The sequence below is a fragment of the Passer montanus genome, unplaced genomic scaffold (assembly GCF_014805655.1).
Source record: "Passer montanus isolate IOZ18808 unplaced genomic scaffold, ASM1480565v1 scaffold50, whole genome shotgun sequence".
Taxonomy (NCBI): domain Eukaryota; kingdom Metazoa; phylum Chordata; class Aves; order Passeriformes; family Passeridae; genus Passer; species Passer montanus.
Window position 1 is genome coordinate 6,073,716 of NW_024369930.1, and position 18,096 is coordinate 6,091,811.

General features: G+C 38.8%; 1 protein-coding gene across 6 annotated transcripts in view; it reads right to left on the reverse strand.

Annotated features, from left to right (window-relative positions):
- Positions 1–4,571: 4,571 nt before the first annotated feature.
- The window catches only part of ATXN7L1 (ataxin 7 like 1), a 110,872-nt gene continuing 97,347 nt past the window's right edge, over positions 4,572–18,096 (reverse strand). For 5 of the 6 annotated variants that reach the window (XM_039723737.1, XM_039723735.1, XM_039723740.1 and 2 more), the window contains 4 exons: positions 17,824–17,945; positions 14,284–15,235; positions 10,299–10,373; positions 4,572–7,218 (listed from right to left, as the gene is read on the reverse strand). In XM_039723737.1, the coding sequence (XP_039579671.1) occupies positions 7,177–7,218; positions 10,299–10,373; positions 14,284–15,235; positions 17,824–17,945 (1,191 nt within the window). In that variant the 3' untranslated portion in view covers positions 4,572–7,176. Of the gene's footprint in view, positions 7,671–10,298; positions 10,374–14,283; positions 15,236–17,823; positions 17,946–18,096 lie in introns of all 6 variants that reach the window. The other variant, XM_039723736.1, reaches the window with a different exon arrangement.

Genomic DNA, 18,096 nt, shown 5'->3' on the forward strand with positions numbered 1-18,096 from the left:
GAAGTACTGAGCTTCTGAGTATTAATTATCCCAACAGCCAGAACCACTTGTTTTTATTTTATTTACTGTACAGAACAGCAGAAAAATTAAATTGAAATTGTCCTCTAGAGATCATGTGGTCAACTCCCTTTCCTCTTCAGACAGGGCTAATTTCAAGGACTGGCTCAGGTTGTTCACAGACTTGTCAAGTTTTTACTGTCTCCAGAATGGAGACTCCACAACATCAATTGTCCTGTGTTCCACAGGAATGGTACCAGCCTGTATCCTTGAATCAAGCCCAGCTTTTCCCATAGGCTTCTAGAGATGCAGGATAAGCAGTCCTTCACTCAGACATCCTGAGGATGGCACCTCACTGCCCTAACTATGCCCAAAGCTCTGAGCACAGACCTCTCCAGTTAAAAACTGAAGCAAAGGCAGCAATGAGTGTGAGTGTGCCTCTGTCACCTCCCTGTCCTCTGTCACTGGGTTACCTACCACATCTACTGGGGCCCAGAGTACATTTAACTTACTTTTCCTTCCATGTTAATGTACTGGAAGTGTCCTTCCCTTCCTAATTCCAGCTCCAGCTGAGCTTTGGCTTTCCTGTTTCTGTTTCAGCATGCCTGGGCAGTGGTTATTCCTCTAGGGTAGTCCACCCCTGCTTTCACAGTCTGTGTGCTTGTCTTTTGCCTCTGACTTAGTCGGGAGCTCTCTGTTCAGCCATGCTGGCCTTCTCCCATGTCTGCTCAGCTTCCTGCAGAGCAGAATGGACTGTTCCTGAGCTTCAGCTAGCACTCCTGGGCCCTTCAGGTCAGTCTCCTGTGGGATTCTGCCAACAAAATGTCTGCAGGAGACAGTCTGCTCTCCTAAATTCCAGGATTGCAGTTCAAGTATTTCTCTTCCTCACTTCCCTCAGAATCCTAAGCTTTGCTACATTGCAGTCACTGCTGCCAGGCTGCCACCAGTGTCAGTGCTCCCAGCAGCCCCTCCTTATGTGTGAGCAGCATGTCTAGCATAGCCCCACTCAGCTTGTGGAGCCCTTCTGCTGTCCTTGATGTACTGCAGAAGTAGCTGAATCACCACTTGTGCCATCCCAGTCCTCTCCACAAGAACAAGAGCCCACAGCCATCAGTCTAAGCTGTGAATGTTGGCTTTTTTTTTTTCCCTTTCCCCAGTCAGTTGTAAAATAAAGGTGAAACCTGTCATCAAAAATCATGTACTGGGAAAATAAACTAGGAATTACAAAAATACTTCTAGTTTCTGAGTCAAGGAGAAGAATAAGTCACAATATGCCTAGATTGATATCAGAAGACTTTACTGTAACAGAACTGTCCACTTCTCAGTTGGCTGAAAAGCCACAAAACTGATTTCCTGGAACCATGGTTGGACTCCTGCTGAAGGCAAAGGGCAAAAAAGAAGTTACTTGAGCAGGAGCCTGCATTCTTTGAGATACACAGTATATTTTCCTGTATAAGTATGGCTCTGAGCCCATAGCTCTTCAAAGCAGAGAAGCTTTTATTCCAGCAGTATCTGTAGAATGAGTTCATACTGCACAGGGTGGGAGAGATCAGAGGTCCATCTCCATTTCCATCTCCATCACCTCAGTGTCTCTGACACTCCATAGTTCAAATAGACATTCTGAGCAACAAAAAGGTGGGCATGCAGTTAGCAGCCAGAAGTATGGATTGTGCATCTCCAGAGGTTTGTGTTTCTGAAGAGTAACCCCTGTCTTTTCCTGTACTTGATTACAAATCCACACATCCACTCTACCTGTAGTCATGTCAGTCAGTGCTTTGTAAAAGCAGAGCTACCAGGAAGAGCACTTGTTGGTGTTACAAATCCTAAAGAAAAGTAATGGGGAAGGAGTAGGTCAAGGCAAGATTACAAAAACAGCAAAAAACCCAAATGCCCAAGAAACCACACCACAAAATCCCCCTACTGACTATGGATCAAAATAAGAGAAAACTAAAGAAAAAGGATGGCAAATAATTGCAATTTAAGAGCAGAGCTGACCAGAGGGGAAGGTTTCTTGTGTAGGCTGTTTAGAACAGCTTAGAACTGAGGCAAGATATATATATCTATATCTATCTATCTATCTATCTATCTATCTATCTATCTATCTTTGGCTATATATACATGTGTATATATATATATATATATTCTGCAGCTGTGGTGGAAAAGGCAAGGAGGTTGAGCCTGTGTAGTAATTCCCAGTAGTGACCTGTCTCACTCACCTGTGGCACAGTGCTCCAAATCAGCACTGAGGAAATTTCCCTGTGGGAAGGGATGATGGTTTCTCCTCTGCAGTGGTGTCTCCTCCATCACCATTTCACCTGCTGCCTCAGTAGGGCCAGGCTGGAAGTGAGCTGACACAGACACGGGACTCCCAGGGCTGCACTCGTGCTCCTCAGGCCACTCTCTGTACTTACACCAAAAGGCCTTCACACCTGTGGGTTCTGTAAATGCCCTTTGTCCATGATAGACAGCTTTCCTGAAAAGCTATCCTGTGGTGTCACATCAGCCATGTTAGCAACTGCTCCAAGTTCATCAAACCCAGACTGAATGTGAGAGCTCAATGTGTCACCTTTGGGAAATGGGCAAAGGGCACAGCTGAAGGTAGTGCCCCACTCAAATCCCCACTGATGTCCTTACCCTCAAATCAAGCTCTCCTGGAACCAGATTTTAATGCTGGCAAACCTCTCCTAAAGCCTCTCTTCTCCTTTCTGTAGGGACAACAGATCACAGACTAGAGCCAAATATTTTTGGGTCAGTCACAAACAACAAAACCCCCACACAAAAGAATCCAGCCCGTGTCATTTGTGGTGCATTACAAAATGAGAACAAGAGCTCAGCACCACCATCCATGGATCCTCCAGGCAAAGGGCAGACTGGCACCTGCTGCTCAGTGATCACCTTTAGCTTTCTTCTGCTTAGGAAAGTGTCTCTTAAAAGGGATCTGCATTTCCTTTGAATAGTTGCTTTCAGGAAGTATTCAAGGAGCAAAACAGCATAGAAAGATTTGCATGAAATAAACATTCTTGTGTTCTGAAGTCTGAATGTGTTGTATGACTCTCCTCCAAATATTTCTGGAATCAGTATTTGGCATTTTTTCCAATTGTGAATCCTGACAGATTTGGAAGAATAAAACAGATCTTGGTTGCACACAGCAATTACTTCCTTCTAAAATAAATAGTTGCATGGTAAAAACAGAAGCATAAAAATGAGAGTGCAATGAATAAAGAAGTTACAGTGTGATCTGCTTCCCTCTAAAATGGGTGGTATGTTAGAGAATATGAGCAGAGGAGTGCTACAAGCAAAACACTTGTGCACGACCAAAAAAAGGAGGGGACACCCAGCTCCAAATATGAGAACAGCTTTTAGATCATTCAAAAAAGCCCACAAGAGCTAAAAAACTGCTGATTCATTTTTGGGAAGTCAGTGGTCTTCAACCTTTGCTGGCCATAGGCAGTGATGGCAACCAAATAATATATCAACCATATTCTGTTTTCTTGGCTGTAGTTTTAATTTCTAATGGCCACTAGAAATAGCAAAGCATCTTATGAACACAGAGTTACTCTTTAGTCATACATGGGGACACTTTAATCAGATGAAATTTCAGCATCTACTACTATTTAATTATATTAATTTTTTCTGTAGTGGAAAAGATAAACTAAAGATAAAAAAAAGCTCTCAAAATACAAGTATCTAAGTATCTCTGATCAAGGCATTAACTGGACAGTAAAGAGGAAATTCAGGATTAGCTTTTGTGACAGGAATCAGAAAGTGCAAGATATTACACAAAAAGCTGTTTACCTAGAAGGTAAAATTTCCCTCCTTCAATTCCCTTTTCTGCAAGGCAGCCCAGCTTCCTATCTCCTCTGCCAGTTCTGAATGTGTGCACACAAAATGCAGTTTGCAATCCAAATTGCTTGCTTTTAAAAAAGGTACTGTAATTGTGAGCATCTTCCCTACAGTATCTCCAAGACAGTTTCCAGATACTTCATAGAGGGAGCATGCAAATGTCCATCCTCCCCAGATTTGCAGAAGAGGGTGGCTGCGAGAGAAAAAACTGCAATCCTCTCTGCAGAGCTGTCGAGCCAATGAACAATTTAAGTCTCATTTGATCTGTAATTGGAACAGGCTTTGCACAGAACAAGAATCTTAATGCCTAGATAAGAGCTGCGGGTTTAGTATTAATGAAGATAAAAAGAGTGGTTATAAATTTGTACTGCCCATTGAAGTGAGAATTCCTAAATCTAGCAGCTGTAACAAAGTTAATTCTTACACTGATAAGGAATGAGAAAATGCATTCAGCTAAGCAAAGGAATTTTAAAATGGTTTATCAGTGCAGAAAACCTCAGTAGCTGATCGCTGCACGTGTCTTGACATGTAAATACAGAAATATTTTAGACATGAATGCCAAAAATAATCCCAGGGCAATTCAGCCCTGTACAGAAAGCTGGGCAGATCTTTTGAACTACCGTGGAATTCTCAGTGCAGGGCATCTGCAAAGAGCATTTCAGCCTCTGGGAAGAGAAAGCAATACACACCATTCTTGCTTTGCAAAGAGAAATAACGACAAACCCCATCTGTTTCTTACAAACATATAAATTATTTTATTTACAAAGCCATGTTACAAAAAAAAATAATAATAAAGCAAAAAACAAAAAATACAATCGCTCACTAGAGAATATCTCCAGGCCCGGTGTTGAACCATGGCAGTATCAATCAGATACATGTTTGTTCTGGTTTTCCTTTTTTAAACTGTAAGCCATAGAATTTACTATTTACACCTACTTTAGACATTTATTCTGCTTACAATTATCACAAGCATGGAATGAATTCTATTTGATACTGCTAATACATAAAGGTGCAGGACAAAGAATGAAAATACTTAGTGTTACAAAATATGGATTGTAGAAAAGAAATTGGCTGTACAAGTATGGCATTTTTTTTTCTTAGAATGATTGGACATGCTTTCTTCAAAAGTCTTCTGGAAAAGGTTCTAAAATCTGTAGTAGGAAAGCACAATATAGCAGGTGCAAATTCATTTCTGTGCAACAACAGTTATTTAATATATCCCATGACTGACCAGCTATGCAAAACCCACAGAGTTTTGTTAAAGTGCCATGGGTCAACAGCATAACAAAATATAAGGTGTAAATAGAAAAATTTCTTTTTTTCTTCTTTTTTTTTAAAACAATAGTTCACTGAGAATCAGCAATAATAGAATATGCTGTATAAACTATTCTCTACAAAGGTCGATCAGCACTATTTACAATTGTTACATCGATACAAAAGAAGGCATACAAGTTATCCAAGTCGCTTTTTATGGCTGACGGGCCTATGCATTGCGTATGTGTAACAACCAAAGCTTCTGAGCCTCTATTGCTGGAAACAAATCACAAGGTTTTCAGGCAAATGGGGAAGAAAAAGAACTACGAGTGAATGCTACACTAAGAATGCATTATAGGCTGGTCCAGTTTGTATCCACTTTTTTCCAAAAGTTTACTTCCATTTCATTTTGCAGGCTAAAATTTCCGATACATTTAATTAAATAATGATTCTTTGATGATGAAAGAACACCACGGGATTTTACTTCGTGCTTAACTTTCCTGAAATGCTGTCAGGTGTAAGCCAGTTGAAAATAAAATTTAAGCAGCATTCAAAGGACAGGCTCCATAATTCAGCTTTCCAATTAAAAGATGCATGGAAACAGCTAAAGCTTCCTAAAACTACAAAATTGCTCCTTCAGTCACTGATTAGCATTATTTCTCAGAAGCAACCACTGAATCTCACAACCACTGTTTTCCCTCAACAACTAGAAATAGCAGTTCATTGATTACAGAGGATGACTTTGTTACTGAGATTTTTAAAATCCTGCAGTTATATAACTCAAAATAAATTAAAAAAAATCAACATAGTACTGCTTCTAAAACTGAACAAGACAAAAATTGTGCAAAAATAACAAAGATATGTACACATTTTTCAGTCTGAAGAAATGTACAATAAAAACATAATTCAAAGAACATTTTAAAAATATAAACATTGCTTAAACTTTCCTAAGTTTCATACTGTTTCTGAAACTATACCGGTCAGTTAGCTCTGAAGTATAGCAAAACATAAATTATTACAAAATTAACACTATAAAAATTTATTTTAAGAATATTTCTAAACTTTTTTTTCAAAGGGTCTAGCCTTGTTTATAATTGCTTAAACATTTTTAGTCTTAAAATTTGCCTTAACCCTTCTTTTTTTAAAAAAGAAAGTAGTAATAATCTCCCTATTTGCAGTCTCTCGCCTTTCCCCAAGATGTAAATAAACCAGCATATAAGTGCACTTTTAACACTGTAGAAATAAAAATTAACTCCTCTGTACTATTGTTCCAGTACCTAGTATTGGCTTCCTGATTATAAAATCTATATTTTATTAAAAAATTATTCAGTAATCCTATAAGAAACACTGTCAGTGCAATTCTATTAATGCAAGCCAATCTGCTCAACTCCTGTCCTCACCAACCCAAACTGCTCACTGAAGTTATCAAGTGCTGTGTTCTTAAGGGTCTGGAAATCCCCCAAGATATGGGGATTTTACACATTGGGCCCCTGATAACAGTAATTACAGTTTGGTGCAAACTTCTGCTATGCATTGATTGAAGTATAGATTCCTTAAGAGCCTGATTCTGGAAGAGGCTGAACACTCAGAGTTCCCACTGAAATTATTAAATGCTGTAGGTACAGAGCACCAATCAGGATTAGTCCCTAAAGTTGCAGTGCCCCAGCTGTTTGCAAATTACTAAGAAATGCACTCAATTTTTATCCATAGGACAAGCTTAAATACAGAATTACTGTAATTTTTATTTAATGAAAAAATTTGGAGATCCTTTAAATAAATTCAAATCATGGTCTGGATTTTTTTTTTGGAATGTCCATTGTGTTCTGGTTAGGAAACAAAGGGAGCATTGCAACGCTAACAGCTTTAAAAGGCATGAAACATAACCAAGCAGAACGCACAGATCAGTGGCAAATACAAGTGGAAAAACTAAACAAATCACTATTACAGTTTTCTGTAAATTTAATTCTCATTAAAACCACAAATTCATAAAAGATTAAATCCATCTGCAGGACATAGAAAAGAAAAACCCTGTGGAGTAGGGCTGCTGAGAGCTAGAGATTATAGGCTGGTTCCTTTTCCTTGTTATGGAAGAGTCCTTATTCTACCAGTCCGGTTTGATGTCTTCTAAAAGAGAAACCAGAGCCAGGTTCAAAATCACACAATGTCTTTTGGTATAAAACACTTCAATAATGTCTGTGGCTGACAGTACTCAAAGCAGGAATTTATTTCAAGTCCCTGAACTAAACTTCCTCCCTGTTTACTGACTACATTAGACCTTTAAGAAAAGGAACTGCTTTGAATAAACGGCATGTTTCCTTTTGGGACAGTCTGATTTTAGTAAGCTTTGGTGAATTTCATGTTCGTTAACTTGGTTATCATTACAAATAAAGAGCAGCAATTAGACGACAACTCTGAAGAATCTTTTCCTCTACACAGCATGTTTTCATGCACAAGGAATCCTCACACAGCACACACGTTGTCACCTTCCCTTAATAAAATGATCTAGTTATTCAGTATTTAAAAACCACCGCATACTGAGGTCTTGAAGTGTTAACACTTTCAGGCACCTAAAAGCACTATGAAGACAAAAAGACTTGATTAGTTAAAAACCTAGAACAAGAATAAAATCTGGAGACAACAAACTTTTAATACAATACAGGCACAAATAATTTGACTGTAAAACTACCATTCCATTAATTTTTGCTAAAGATCAAGTAGTTTTTGTAGGGAAAAGCAGTATTTCTTTTACTAAAGCAACAATAATAGTTGGAAAAACAGGCACGCTTTTATGTATACAATCCCTAATTCAGGTCTCAAAGAGGGGCAGCAATATTCATGTTAAACATTGAGAAGAATCTGAGTTCAGCCTGCTGGAGTTTAATGCAATGGGATGGAACTGACAGGCCCACAATTCCCACGGGAGTACCCGAGTGGACTTCAACGCAGGGAGCAAATCATCCTGTGACATCCAAACAATTACAGGCCACCTTCAGCTCACAACCCAATAATGAGAAACACTCAGTCCTGGGTGGCAGGTGACTTTCACAGCCGTGTGTCTCTCATGGGAAGGCCAGCGGGAAGCTCTCCCGGCCGGACTGCACCCAGGCAGTCACAGCTGCAAACGAGCCTGGGCTGTGGGCTGGGTTTACAGCCCAACACAATTTTCCAAGTGCCATTCTCACCCAGCCACTCAACCCTGTGGTGAGTTATGGACCCCTCTCCCTTCTCGTCTCTGGCTCCCCTTCTGCACCAGCAGACAGCTCTGCCAGGCTGCCTGGCCAGGGAGGCAGCGGAGGCAGTCCAGAGGAACTGCTCCATATGTACACGGAGCTCAGCAGCTGAACTCTGCTTCCAACTGCATTGTTGCAAGTCTGTTGTTGTGATGTATTCATGAAAACTTGCCAGATTTTTCCAACTATAAACCCTGGTGTACTGCAGAGATTGTCTCTGCCTACAGACCTTGCTTCATTGGACTCCCTGATGATCATGGTTATAGTTACACTAACATTCAAAACAAGAGAGCTCAGCTTCCACAGTAATACCTTTACTGACACAGCATATACTTGTAGATCCACTTATTGTTACCTAATTATTAACACCTTCATAATGAAATATTACAGCATAGTTTAAGGCAGAAATTTTATTTAGGGACTATTTAATTGCTAGATTGAAGATAAAAGCTGCCAATAAAGCAGCTCAGATTTGACAGTGACAAGCATTTATTAAATAAGGAATCATTATTCATAGTTTCAAATACTAAAATCCTGTGTAAGTTAAAAAAAAAGTTAAAAAAACTTAGTATCAATTTGATTGTTTTTGGTATTTATACTTTGAGCTCCACATTCAACTACCAAACTGACGGAAATATGTTTTTAAAAATAAAGAGTTTCTGGGGCTTAAAACAAGCAAACGCTTCTATTTTTGATAAAGTTATGAAAACAGGCAGCTGAAAAGCTCTGCAATAATCTCAGTTTACATAGAGCTGACACAAAATTAATGTTTTGTACTCTGAGGTTTTCCCCATGGGATCTAGGCAACAGATCCCAACAAGTTCTGCTCCTCGGGTAGTGTGTATGTTATACTGACACAGGAGCAAGATGTTAAAACAAAAACAGTTTTGCACTTCGGAACAGTTTGTCACTGGCAGTTGGATGACAGTGTCACACAGGAAAATGCCACTCCTTAGAAGTATGAAGAAACCTTCCTCTTTTTCCCCTTCAGAGTATTTTTTCCATACATATATTGCTTTGCATCCAGCAGTGAGAGAAAAATATAAAATTTACTGTTTGGCAGCTCATCTCAAGATATGAGCGATTCAGAGTATTTTGAATGGGCACAAAGTGGGTGTGGGTTATCATTACTACTGTTTTCCTGTGTCTACACAGAGAAACTAAGCAGCACAACCATTTGGAATAACTATTCTTGCATAATTTAGCCAGAATACATAAAAAAAAGTCTAAGACACTGGCTGTACAGAAAACCCCTCTGGATTACTTGTGACTATCCCTTGCTGAGGTGGGAAACCTTTTCACACTAAAGAACTTGATATTATCTTCTTGATAAACTACTCAACTTGGACAGTCAAATAGTGGGGGCCATATTAAAATAAACCAGTGTAGCAGTCCTCCAGACAGATGAGGGCTGGATCAAAAAAGCTGAGTTACAGCATTTATTATCATTATCCAACTCAGAGCCTGTTTAAGAAGAACTCACATTACACACGGGTTAGTTATGCTTTCAGATTAGATTCTTTGAATAGTTGTGCCTCATCTTCTCTGTCCTGTTTCTGCTCTCCCTTTGCTGCTTTACTTCTGGCCTATTTTTAAATGCTGTCCCTCCTGTGCCAGTCTGGGGACTCTGCTGTGCCATCTTGCTCAGCAGGAGAAGTGGGATAGAAAAAACAGATCTGCTGCTGCTGCTGAGCCTCTATCACCAAAGCAACTGCCAGTGAGCAGCACATGAGCCAACCTGAGCCGTAATACAGGTGGTGAAAAACAACCAAAAACTGTGTAATTCATAATTCTTGAAAGGGAAAATAGCTGGAAAAAATTACACAAGAGGAGAAATTTAATATTAGCTCACCAAAAGGCAGCTTCTATAAAGAACTGGAATCATAAAGAAATTGTATTTGAAGGTTTTATAGCATAAAATGTTTCAAAACTGCTTACACACTACTTAAGTACACTTTTTTAAAAGCAACTTACTTGTCTGTTGTGTACTGGGTTTGATGTACTCGAAGGACTGGATTGTGACAAAGCTACACTGCTATTTTTTCCAATCTGAAAAACATTAATTGAGCAGTATTGAGAGGCATATTTGTCAGTTGAATTCAGATGCTGCTGATGGCCTTCCCTTCCCTGTGTAACATGGTACTAATCATGTTGCATTTGGAACACAGGTATTTCACTATTGCAAAAGATACCCTTCAGATAGAATTATCATTATCTCTCAGAGCCTGTATAATTTCAATATTTTTAAAAGGCACATAAATACTGTTACAGGTCAGAAAATAACATACAAAACAGTAGCTGAAGGAATATAAACTGTAACCCCCCACCTCTCTAGACTGAAATACCAGTTTCTCTAGTTACTGGAGTCAGGGCAGATATTCAGAGAGCACGGAGTGCTCCAAGTCATGGGATCCTCCCCAGGAGACCTTCCCCACTCCTGGGGAGCTTAAACCAAGTGGCCAAGCACCAGAGCATGCCCTAAATCATTCAATTTATCATATATCATTACTCAATAAAGCAAATATTAGTCATAAAAATGAAACTCCAGAGGTTCAAATTTGCATTTGTATCCTTTTACTTCATCAGAGTATTTCTTTGGGAATGATTGTAAATTGTACTACATACACATACATTTTAAAAGTACTTAGTTATAATACTGCAAATATTCCACCTGCTTGTTTCAATGTTTGTGAGTTTACAGCACCCTGCAAGAGCAGCCTGTTGTAGGTTTTTCTACAATGACCTGTAAACATGGTGTAGATATTTCTGTTGTGATACAAGAAGGGACACAGCTGTTGAGTCAGAGGAGTAGCTCCTCAGGGGTTACAAGACTGATAAAACTTAACCATGGACACCTGTCTGTAAATGGCAGATGACTGCAGTGTGAATGTTGTTTACAAAGTCAGCTGTTTACAAAGTCATCATTTTATTCCTTTGCTGGAGAGGTAGCAAGGACCTGTCTCCTAAGCAGTGAGAAATGCAGTAGCCAGTTTCTTACTGACTTGGTGGGGCTGTGGCATGGGCTGGCAGGGCCTGCACAAGAGCAGCCTTCTCCTTCCCTTCCACAGCACTGTTTGTTATTCTGCATTTCAGCACAGAGCAAAAAGCAGCCTCTCTTCCTCTCCAGACCTGCCCTTTCTCACACAGAGATTGTTTGAAACAGTGTTCTCTGTTCACATTCTGTCCAGAATAAGCATTTAAAGTTTTTATTTACAGATAGATTTGAAGGTGCTCCCATGGTGCATGAAGATAAAGAGGATGGGTCTTTGCCTGTCCTGCTCCCTTCAGCTTGTTTTGCTTATCTCAGCTGTTCTCTAGAGGATAAAATTCTTCAACTACAAATCTTGACTGAAGATGCACAACCTTTTATATTTCCTGGGACACATCTGCAAATCTTTCTTCTCTACATACAGCATTACAGCATTCATCAACCCTTAATAATAAATACATGTCCTCCTTTTAAATGGAGAAATGGCCACACAGGCTAACAGCATTACAGCATTCATCAACCCCTCAATAGTAAATACATGTCCTCCTTTTAAATGGAGAAATGGCCACACAGGCTGAACAGGTACAGCACTCTGAGAGGAATGAAAGTTTCCCAGATGTTTTGGGTCTTTAATGATGGGAAACACCATTGCAAAAGTGTAAGTGGGAGGCTAAAACTCAAATCCTTTTCTTCCCCCAGTGTCCTTTAAAATTAAAGTGTACTTCAAAACCCAATGATTAATACTTCCAGTTACTATCTCTCCAGTCTAGAGTTGAATTAAATAAGAAAACTATACCTGAGCCTATCACCTGTTGCTGTGTTCTTAGTCTCTTCAATTTCCCCTATCACATGAAGGAATAGAAGCAAGATTTTAAGCCACACCATTTTTTTGGGTGGGATTTTTAATGTAATTGTATTTTTAGAACACATCAAGTCAAACAGCACAGCTTAATAGGGAATTTAAGTTTGTATTCTCCAGAGCACCAATATACACATGTAGAGTATGTAATATTATTTGACCCATATGCTTAAATGGGTACAAATTCAATTTATTTTGTATTGCATAGAGTATCCTTGTCACAAAGACAATTAGCTGCCAGCCAGACTTCTAAAATACAATTAACTCCATTTTACCTCCTATTTTTGAGGCAGTAATAAGTTTTAATATCTGTATCATATTTAATATAATGTTTTAACATGTTTAAATATCTGTATATTGTAACACGCATTACAAATAGTTAACCTCTTACTTAAGAAAAAAATACTAGTCAGAATTACATTTTTACAAATATTCAGCAAAGATCTCTGATTGATTTTTGTGGTTTATTTACTTCTATTGCTGTGCAACATGATGAAATACATCACAAATTGAAATAGGAATGACACACAGGAACAGATTTGATCCCGAGGGAGCTCAGGATTTGAACTCAGAACCTCCTCTGTAAGATCTCCTCACACTACACTAGCTGCAGACACAGTCTGTGTCCTGGGAGAAGATGATACAGTCTATTTCCTATTACCCATGTCTGTACCAAAGTACCAATTTGTACTTACTTTTTCTTTCCATTTGACACCTTAAACCTCAGGGCAATTTAATCTTTTTGGGCACACATGTTTCAAAATTCAGATTGTGTGACAGAAGGAAGAATTTACAGCAACCTCTGCTGACTTCAGTTACTTGAAGATCAGTTCTGATTGCAGGACACATTCAAGAGGCTTACAATAGAAAGACAATGCCACTCCCCATCTTAAAAAGCCAAACAAGTCATCTCTGTTGCACCTCTGCTGGAAGTAGGAAAGAGAAAATATACCTGCTAGGCCATTCTTTGAGACATTCATTCTGTCTCCTACAGCAGCTTTAGGATTCATTTATTCCCTTTTTCCTCTCCCATTTCTGCCATTTTACTTATGGATTGCTTTGCCCTTACCATCTTCTTTTCAAAATTCCACTTGTTTTTATGTGCAATATCCTTAGGAAATGAGTTTGTTTCACAAACAAAAAAAAACAAACAACAAAACAAACCAAAATTTCCTAAGCTACCTCCTTTGGAGTCTCTGAAGCATCTTATTTTCTATGGCTTTGTGTTCCAGATGCCAGGGCCAAGCCTTGTTTTGTGTGCACTGCACAGCACTGGACAGCAGCAGAATGATACAGTAGAACATTATAAAGACCATGCTGGCAGTTTTCCCACCAGATCTTACTTCACATATACTTCTGTTCTTGTGTAGCACCACTGAAAGAGGAGCCAAAGCTCTGTTGCTATCAATGAGGGAAGCACGTGTAACCTTATCTGCTGCACTGACTTCAATATTCTGTGAACACATGTACACTGAAAAAGGTAACCAAATATCCCCTGAAGGTCATCCATCTGGTTAAGAACTTAATTTCTTAATTTTTCCAGTTTCAAACTGGGAACAACATCTGTGGTCAGGCACTTCAGACTCTCTCCAGGAGAAAGGTAGATGTGTTTTACAGGAGAGATATGAAGAAACTAACATAGCACTAGGAAATGAACCAGCAACAAGTTTGGGAAAAGAAATAAACAGATATTCTGACTCTCATCTTCCTGTTTCAAAAACACAATTTATTTCAGAGAGATGAGAATTAAGAAATTATTTTTTTTTCTAAAAATTATTTATCCATTCTGGACATTCAATTTAGTTTCAGAGATACAAATAGCTACTTTAATAATTGAATAAAAAAAAGTCATAAAAAATATTTTGAGAAAGTATATATATACACACATATATATGTATATATATATATATAATTTTTTTTTTTAACCCTCAAAACATCTTTCTATGACTGGTACAAAACAAATACAAATACATTTATGTATTAACCCAGAAAGTAAGTTGTGTGATGAAAACCCATCTGTAGCAAATGTGGTATTTTCTTTTCAGAATGCATAAAATATTTCAAGAAAGTCAGACATGATCTGCAAAAAAATAACTGGAAGAGTCCCTTACCTGCCGAGAGATGGAGCTGCTTGTAGGATCTGGCACCGCAGAAATAAGGTTGGCAGTGCTCTTTCTATGAACACTATTCATACCAGGCATTTTAGTGATTTTACAGGCTTTGCTACTAGAACTAGAGTTTTTACGTTTTTTTCCTTCTGATTTGTCAAAAGAAAGGGGTAGAGAAGACACTGCATTATGTGCTCCCAGGGAGTGGTCCCCTGAGTGGTGCACGAGAGAAGATACAGAGAGATTAGAAGTGTCAATACTGCTCACTACCATGCTCATGTGTTTCACTGAGTCTGTTGAACTACTTGACAATGAAGTCCGTCCTGAGGGCTCCGATTTGGCACTGAGTGGGCTTGTTCCATTATTGGTATTGTGCACAGACACACTGTTATAGGAGGATGTCGCCTGATAGGAGTTCAACGTTGAACTGGGATTCAGGACACAGTTCTTTTTGTGGGACCCTGAAAATGAAGATGAGGAAGATGTCTGCAAAGACAATGAGGATGATGACGACGATGAAGACGACGACTGCGGCTTTTTCTTTTTGTTACTTGAAGACTCATCACTCCGAGATGACAGGTCTTTCACTTTTGAGGATTTGCTGGTTTTTGTTTTGGATGGCTTGTGGGATGGGGAAGGGATGACTGCTGGCACTGGTGACACAGCTGATGGCGCCTTAAAAGTTGAGTCCATGATACTTAGGCTTGCAGCCACGTGAGGAAAAGCTGTGGTGTGTGACATAATGGAATTCGTCTCTGCCGTTGTCACAAAGGCTGCATTTGATAACATGGCTGATGTCATTATGTAAGAAGAAGTGATTCTTGAACTGATAGGTGTTGAAGGAATATACACTGCACTGGGGTTGCTGAAGGGCTGTAAGACTGATGCTGGAAAAGGAGTGGAGACATGTGCTGCTGGAGAAGGCATGGGACTGTCTGCCGCAGGAGGGATTTTCCTACACAGAAAAAGAAAGGAAAAACAAAAGAAGATACATAAAAAATTCCATCCAAACCATGATGACAGGAAATAATTGCCATGAACTTATTCAAAAAGGCAAACCTAGCTCATTATAATTTTGATTCCTATTCTATTCTATTAATCACATACAGCAATTAAGTGCACAGTATTACAATTTAAACACATTATTACAAATTTAATTTCCTTTTCCCTTCTCTTATTTTACCAAACAGTTAAAAAATGCAAATAAAATGCCTGACAGTAGCACCTATACATATCTAGTCACTATGTCTCATTAATTGCATATGTTTTGCTTCAAAGTTCGAGTTGTAGAACAGTTTCAATATCAACCTAAACTCATAGGTTAGATTTCATTAAGGTAGTAAATGAGCCAGTCTGGGGTGTTGTGAAGCACTTAATCACTGAGCACAAAGAGGAAAGATCACCCCTTTTCAAATGCAGTGCTATTCCCAACAGCTCATTTGAGAACTGGTTAGGTGGGTTTAAACAGGCAAATTACTGATTAATTTTCACTAATATTGAAAAATGGACAAAATATTAAACAGAGCTTGATAAGCTTTATAAACAGCTGAATATTCTTTTGAGAAGTATGTATAATAATATTACCTGTGAAATTAGTAGGATGTATTCAAATTCCTTTCCATTCAGCCATCACCTATTATTTTATCTAATGTGGTGTTATCAAAGAACCAGACCTTCATAATGTCTCTTGGAAAACTATTGTGTGATCTTTTCCCATTATTTAGACTTATATTTAATTGACAGTTTAATCCTATTTCTCTTTTCTAAGAAGCTGTACAGCCCCATAACTCTGCCCTTGTTATCCTCTCTACTGACACCTTTCCCATTTTTAAAGGCTTACTCTTGCCCTCACAGAAGTACGATAAAAGAGCAGCCCCAGGTGTGCTGTTTTATCATAAATCAAATCCTAATTACAAGTGTTCTCTCCAGGTATTCCTCCTATGGAGACTGTTGGACAGAACACTGTTTATGGCACAGTTACATAAGGGATTACATACAGTCCATGCTGTCAGAAATGAGGAAGTCCCACTGCCTGCCACTTGCAATGCAAACAAAGCTGCTTTCCAGAGCTGTCCTTCAGCTCTTTTAAAGAAGGGCCAACAATTCCTACCCACCTTTGCAAAGTACTTTGAGAACCAGGGATAAAAGTACTTTGTTCATGTTATAGTGCATGGCCCTGCATCCCTGCACCTCTGGCACAGCTGCAGAGCTACAGAACAGGGGCCTCACACCCAGCTCTGCCTGGGGAGCACAGGGAAAGGTCAGCCCAGGGGAGGGGTGGGGACAGCAGAGGAATAGAACAGGGGTTAGGCACTGTCAGATTCCTGTGTTACACAGACAAGTGAGTATGGCTGGAGCTCATTAAAGTATTAGAGATGACGTAAATAGCTAAAATTTGGGAAAACTTTTAAAATCAGATTTAGCAGGAGCAAGATAAGGACTGTTTACTTCTGATTTCAAATAAGTACTATAGAGGTTTTGTTTTCTATACTAGTTTGTGCTACTGGTGGTATGTGTTTGTTTCAGATGCCCAAGCATCTTTTCTCCTGACAAAGAAAGCCAATAAGCAACACATTTTAGTCTTCCTATATAAAAATATTTTTGTTTCCTTATATGTGAAAGGTGACAGACACTAGTTTACAAATTTACAAAGCAGATTGAGCATGATCAGTCTCTGAACAGACATGAAACCAGCCCTTTTATGGCAGAACCAACCATTTCCAAACTCCTAGCACAATGGCATCATTATCATTAAATTACCAGGTTAGTCAGACAAGCCAAGCTTTAGTCCTTAAAAATATATATTTAAATAAAAATCAAACCTTGTTTATCTAATGGCTGGCATCCAATGAATATAACACAGTCCTGATAATAAACAGTGACATGAAACACTGCACTTTAGCATCATTACATTGGAAGAAGAATGCATATTCTGTAGCAGAATAACCTCAAAAAATCAATCCTATCTGTAGATTCCATTAACTTTTAATTATTTTTTTAAGAACTAATGTTTCTTTTAGAAGTGCAGTCTATTTCAATAGATCTGTGTAGTCAAAGCCCACAGTGCTTGGAACCTGCATATGTGATAGAGAGGTACTTCAACAGTGAGTAATAATCAGAATTTTAAGATCCCAAAGGCACTAAGGGCACTATGGATTAGAAACCTATCATATTCCATCTGACACACAGGCAGATGTGCACCAAGCTCCTTATCTCACAACTCATGAGTCTTGCACAGCAAAGCCTGAACGGGCGACACAGGGGCATGACAAAGGCATAAAATTCTAAGCAAAAATCTGGATTCTTAGGGAGTGACTAGAAAGAGTTCTAAATCTGGCAGAAACTTCCACTGGACTAGTGGAAGTGGAGATTGTTCTGTTGGGCTGTATATTCCTTAACAGAGAAGGGAAGATTTCTACACAGGTTACTGCTATACCTCAATGCAGAGGTAATTTTACAAATGCTGACCATGGAGTGCTTAATCTAAAAGTTTTACAGAATGAAAAATGTAAATTACCCACCAAGCATAGAAATCTCACTTACTTCCACATCTGTGAGTTCAAGTGTTTTTCCACCATGGAGTTCAGTGCGAATCGAAAATGGTCCCATCTTCTGTCAAAGACATAGTACCCTCTTCCCATTAAACGACTGCCATATGAACAGAACTGAAAGAAAAGGTATTTCAGTGTTGCTTATAAAAATGTATTTCTACATTATGAAATATTTATTGATAGATCAAGGAGCACCATTGCAATTTGTATCATGCAGGTAGAACTTCTTTTAAAACATTTTTCATTATCTACAGCGTAGAAATTT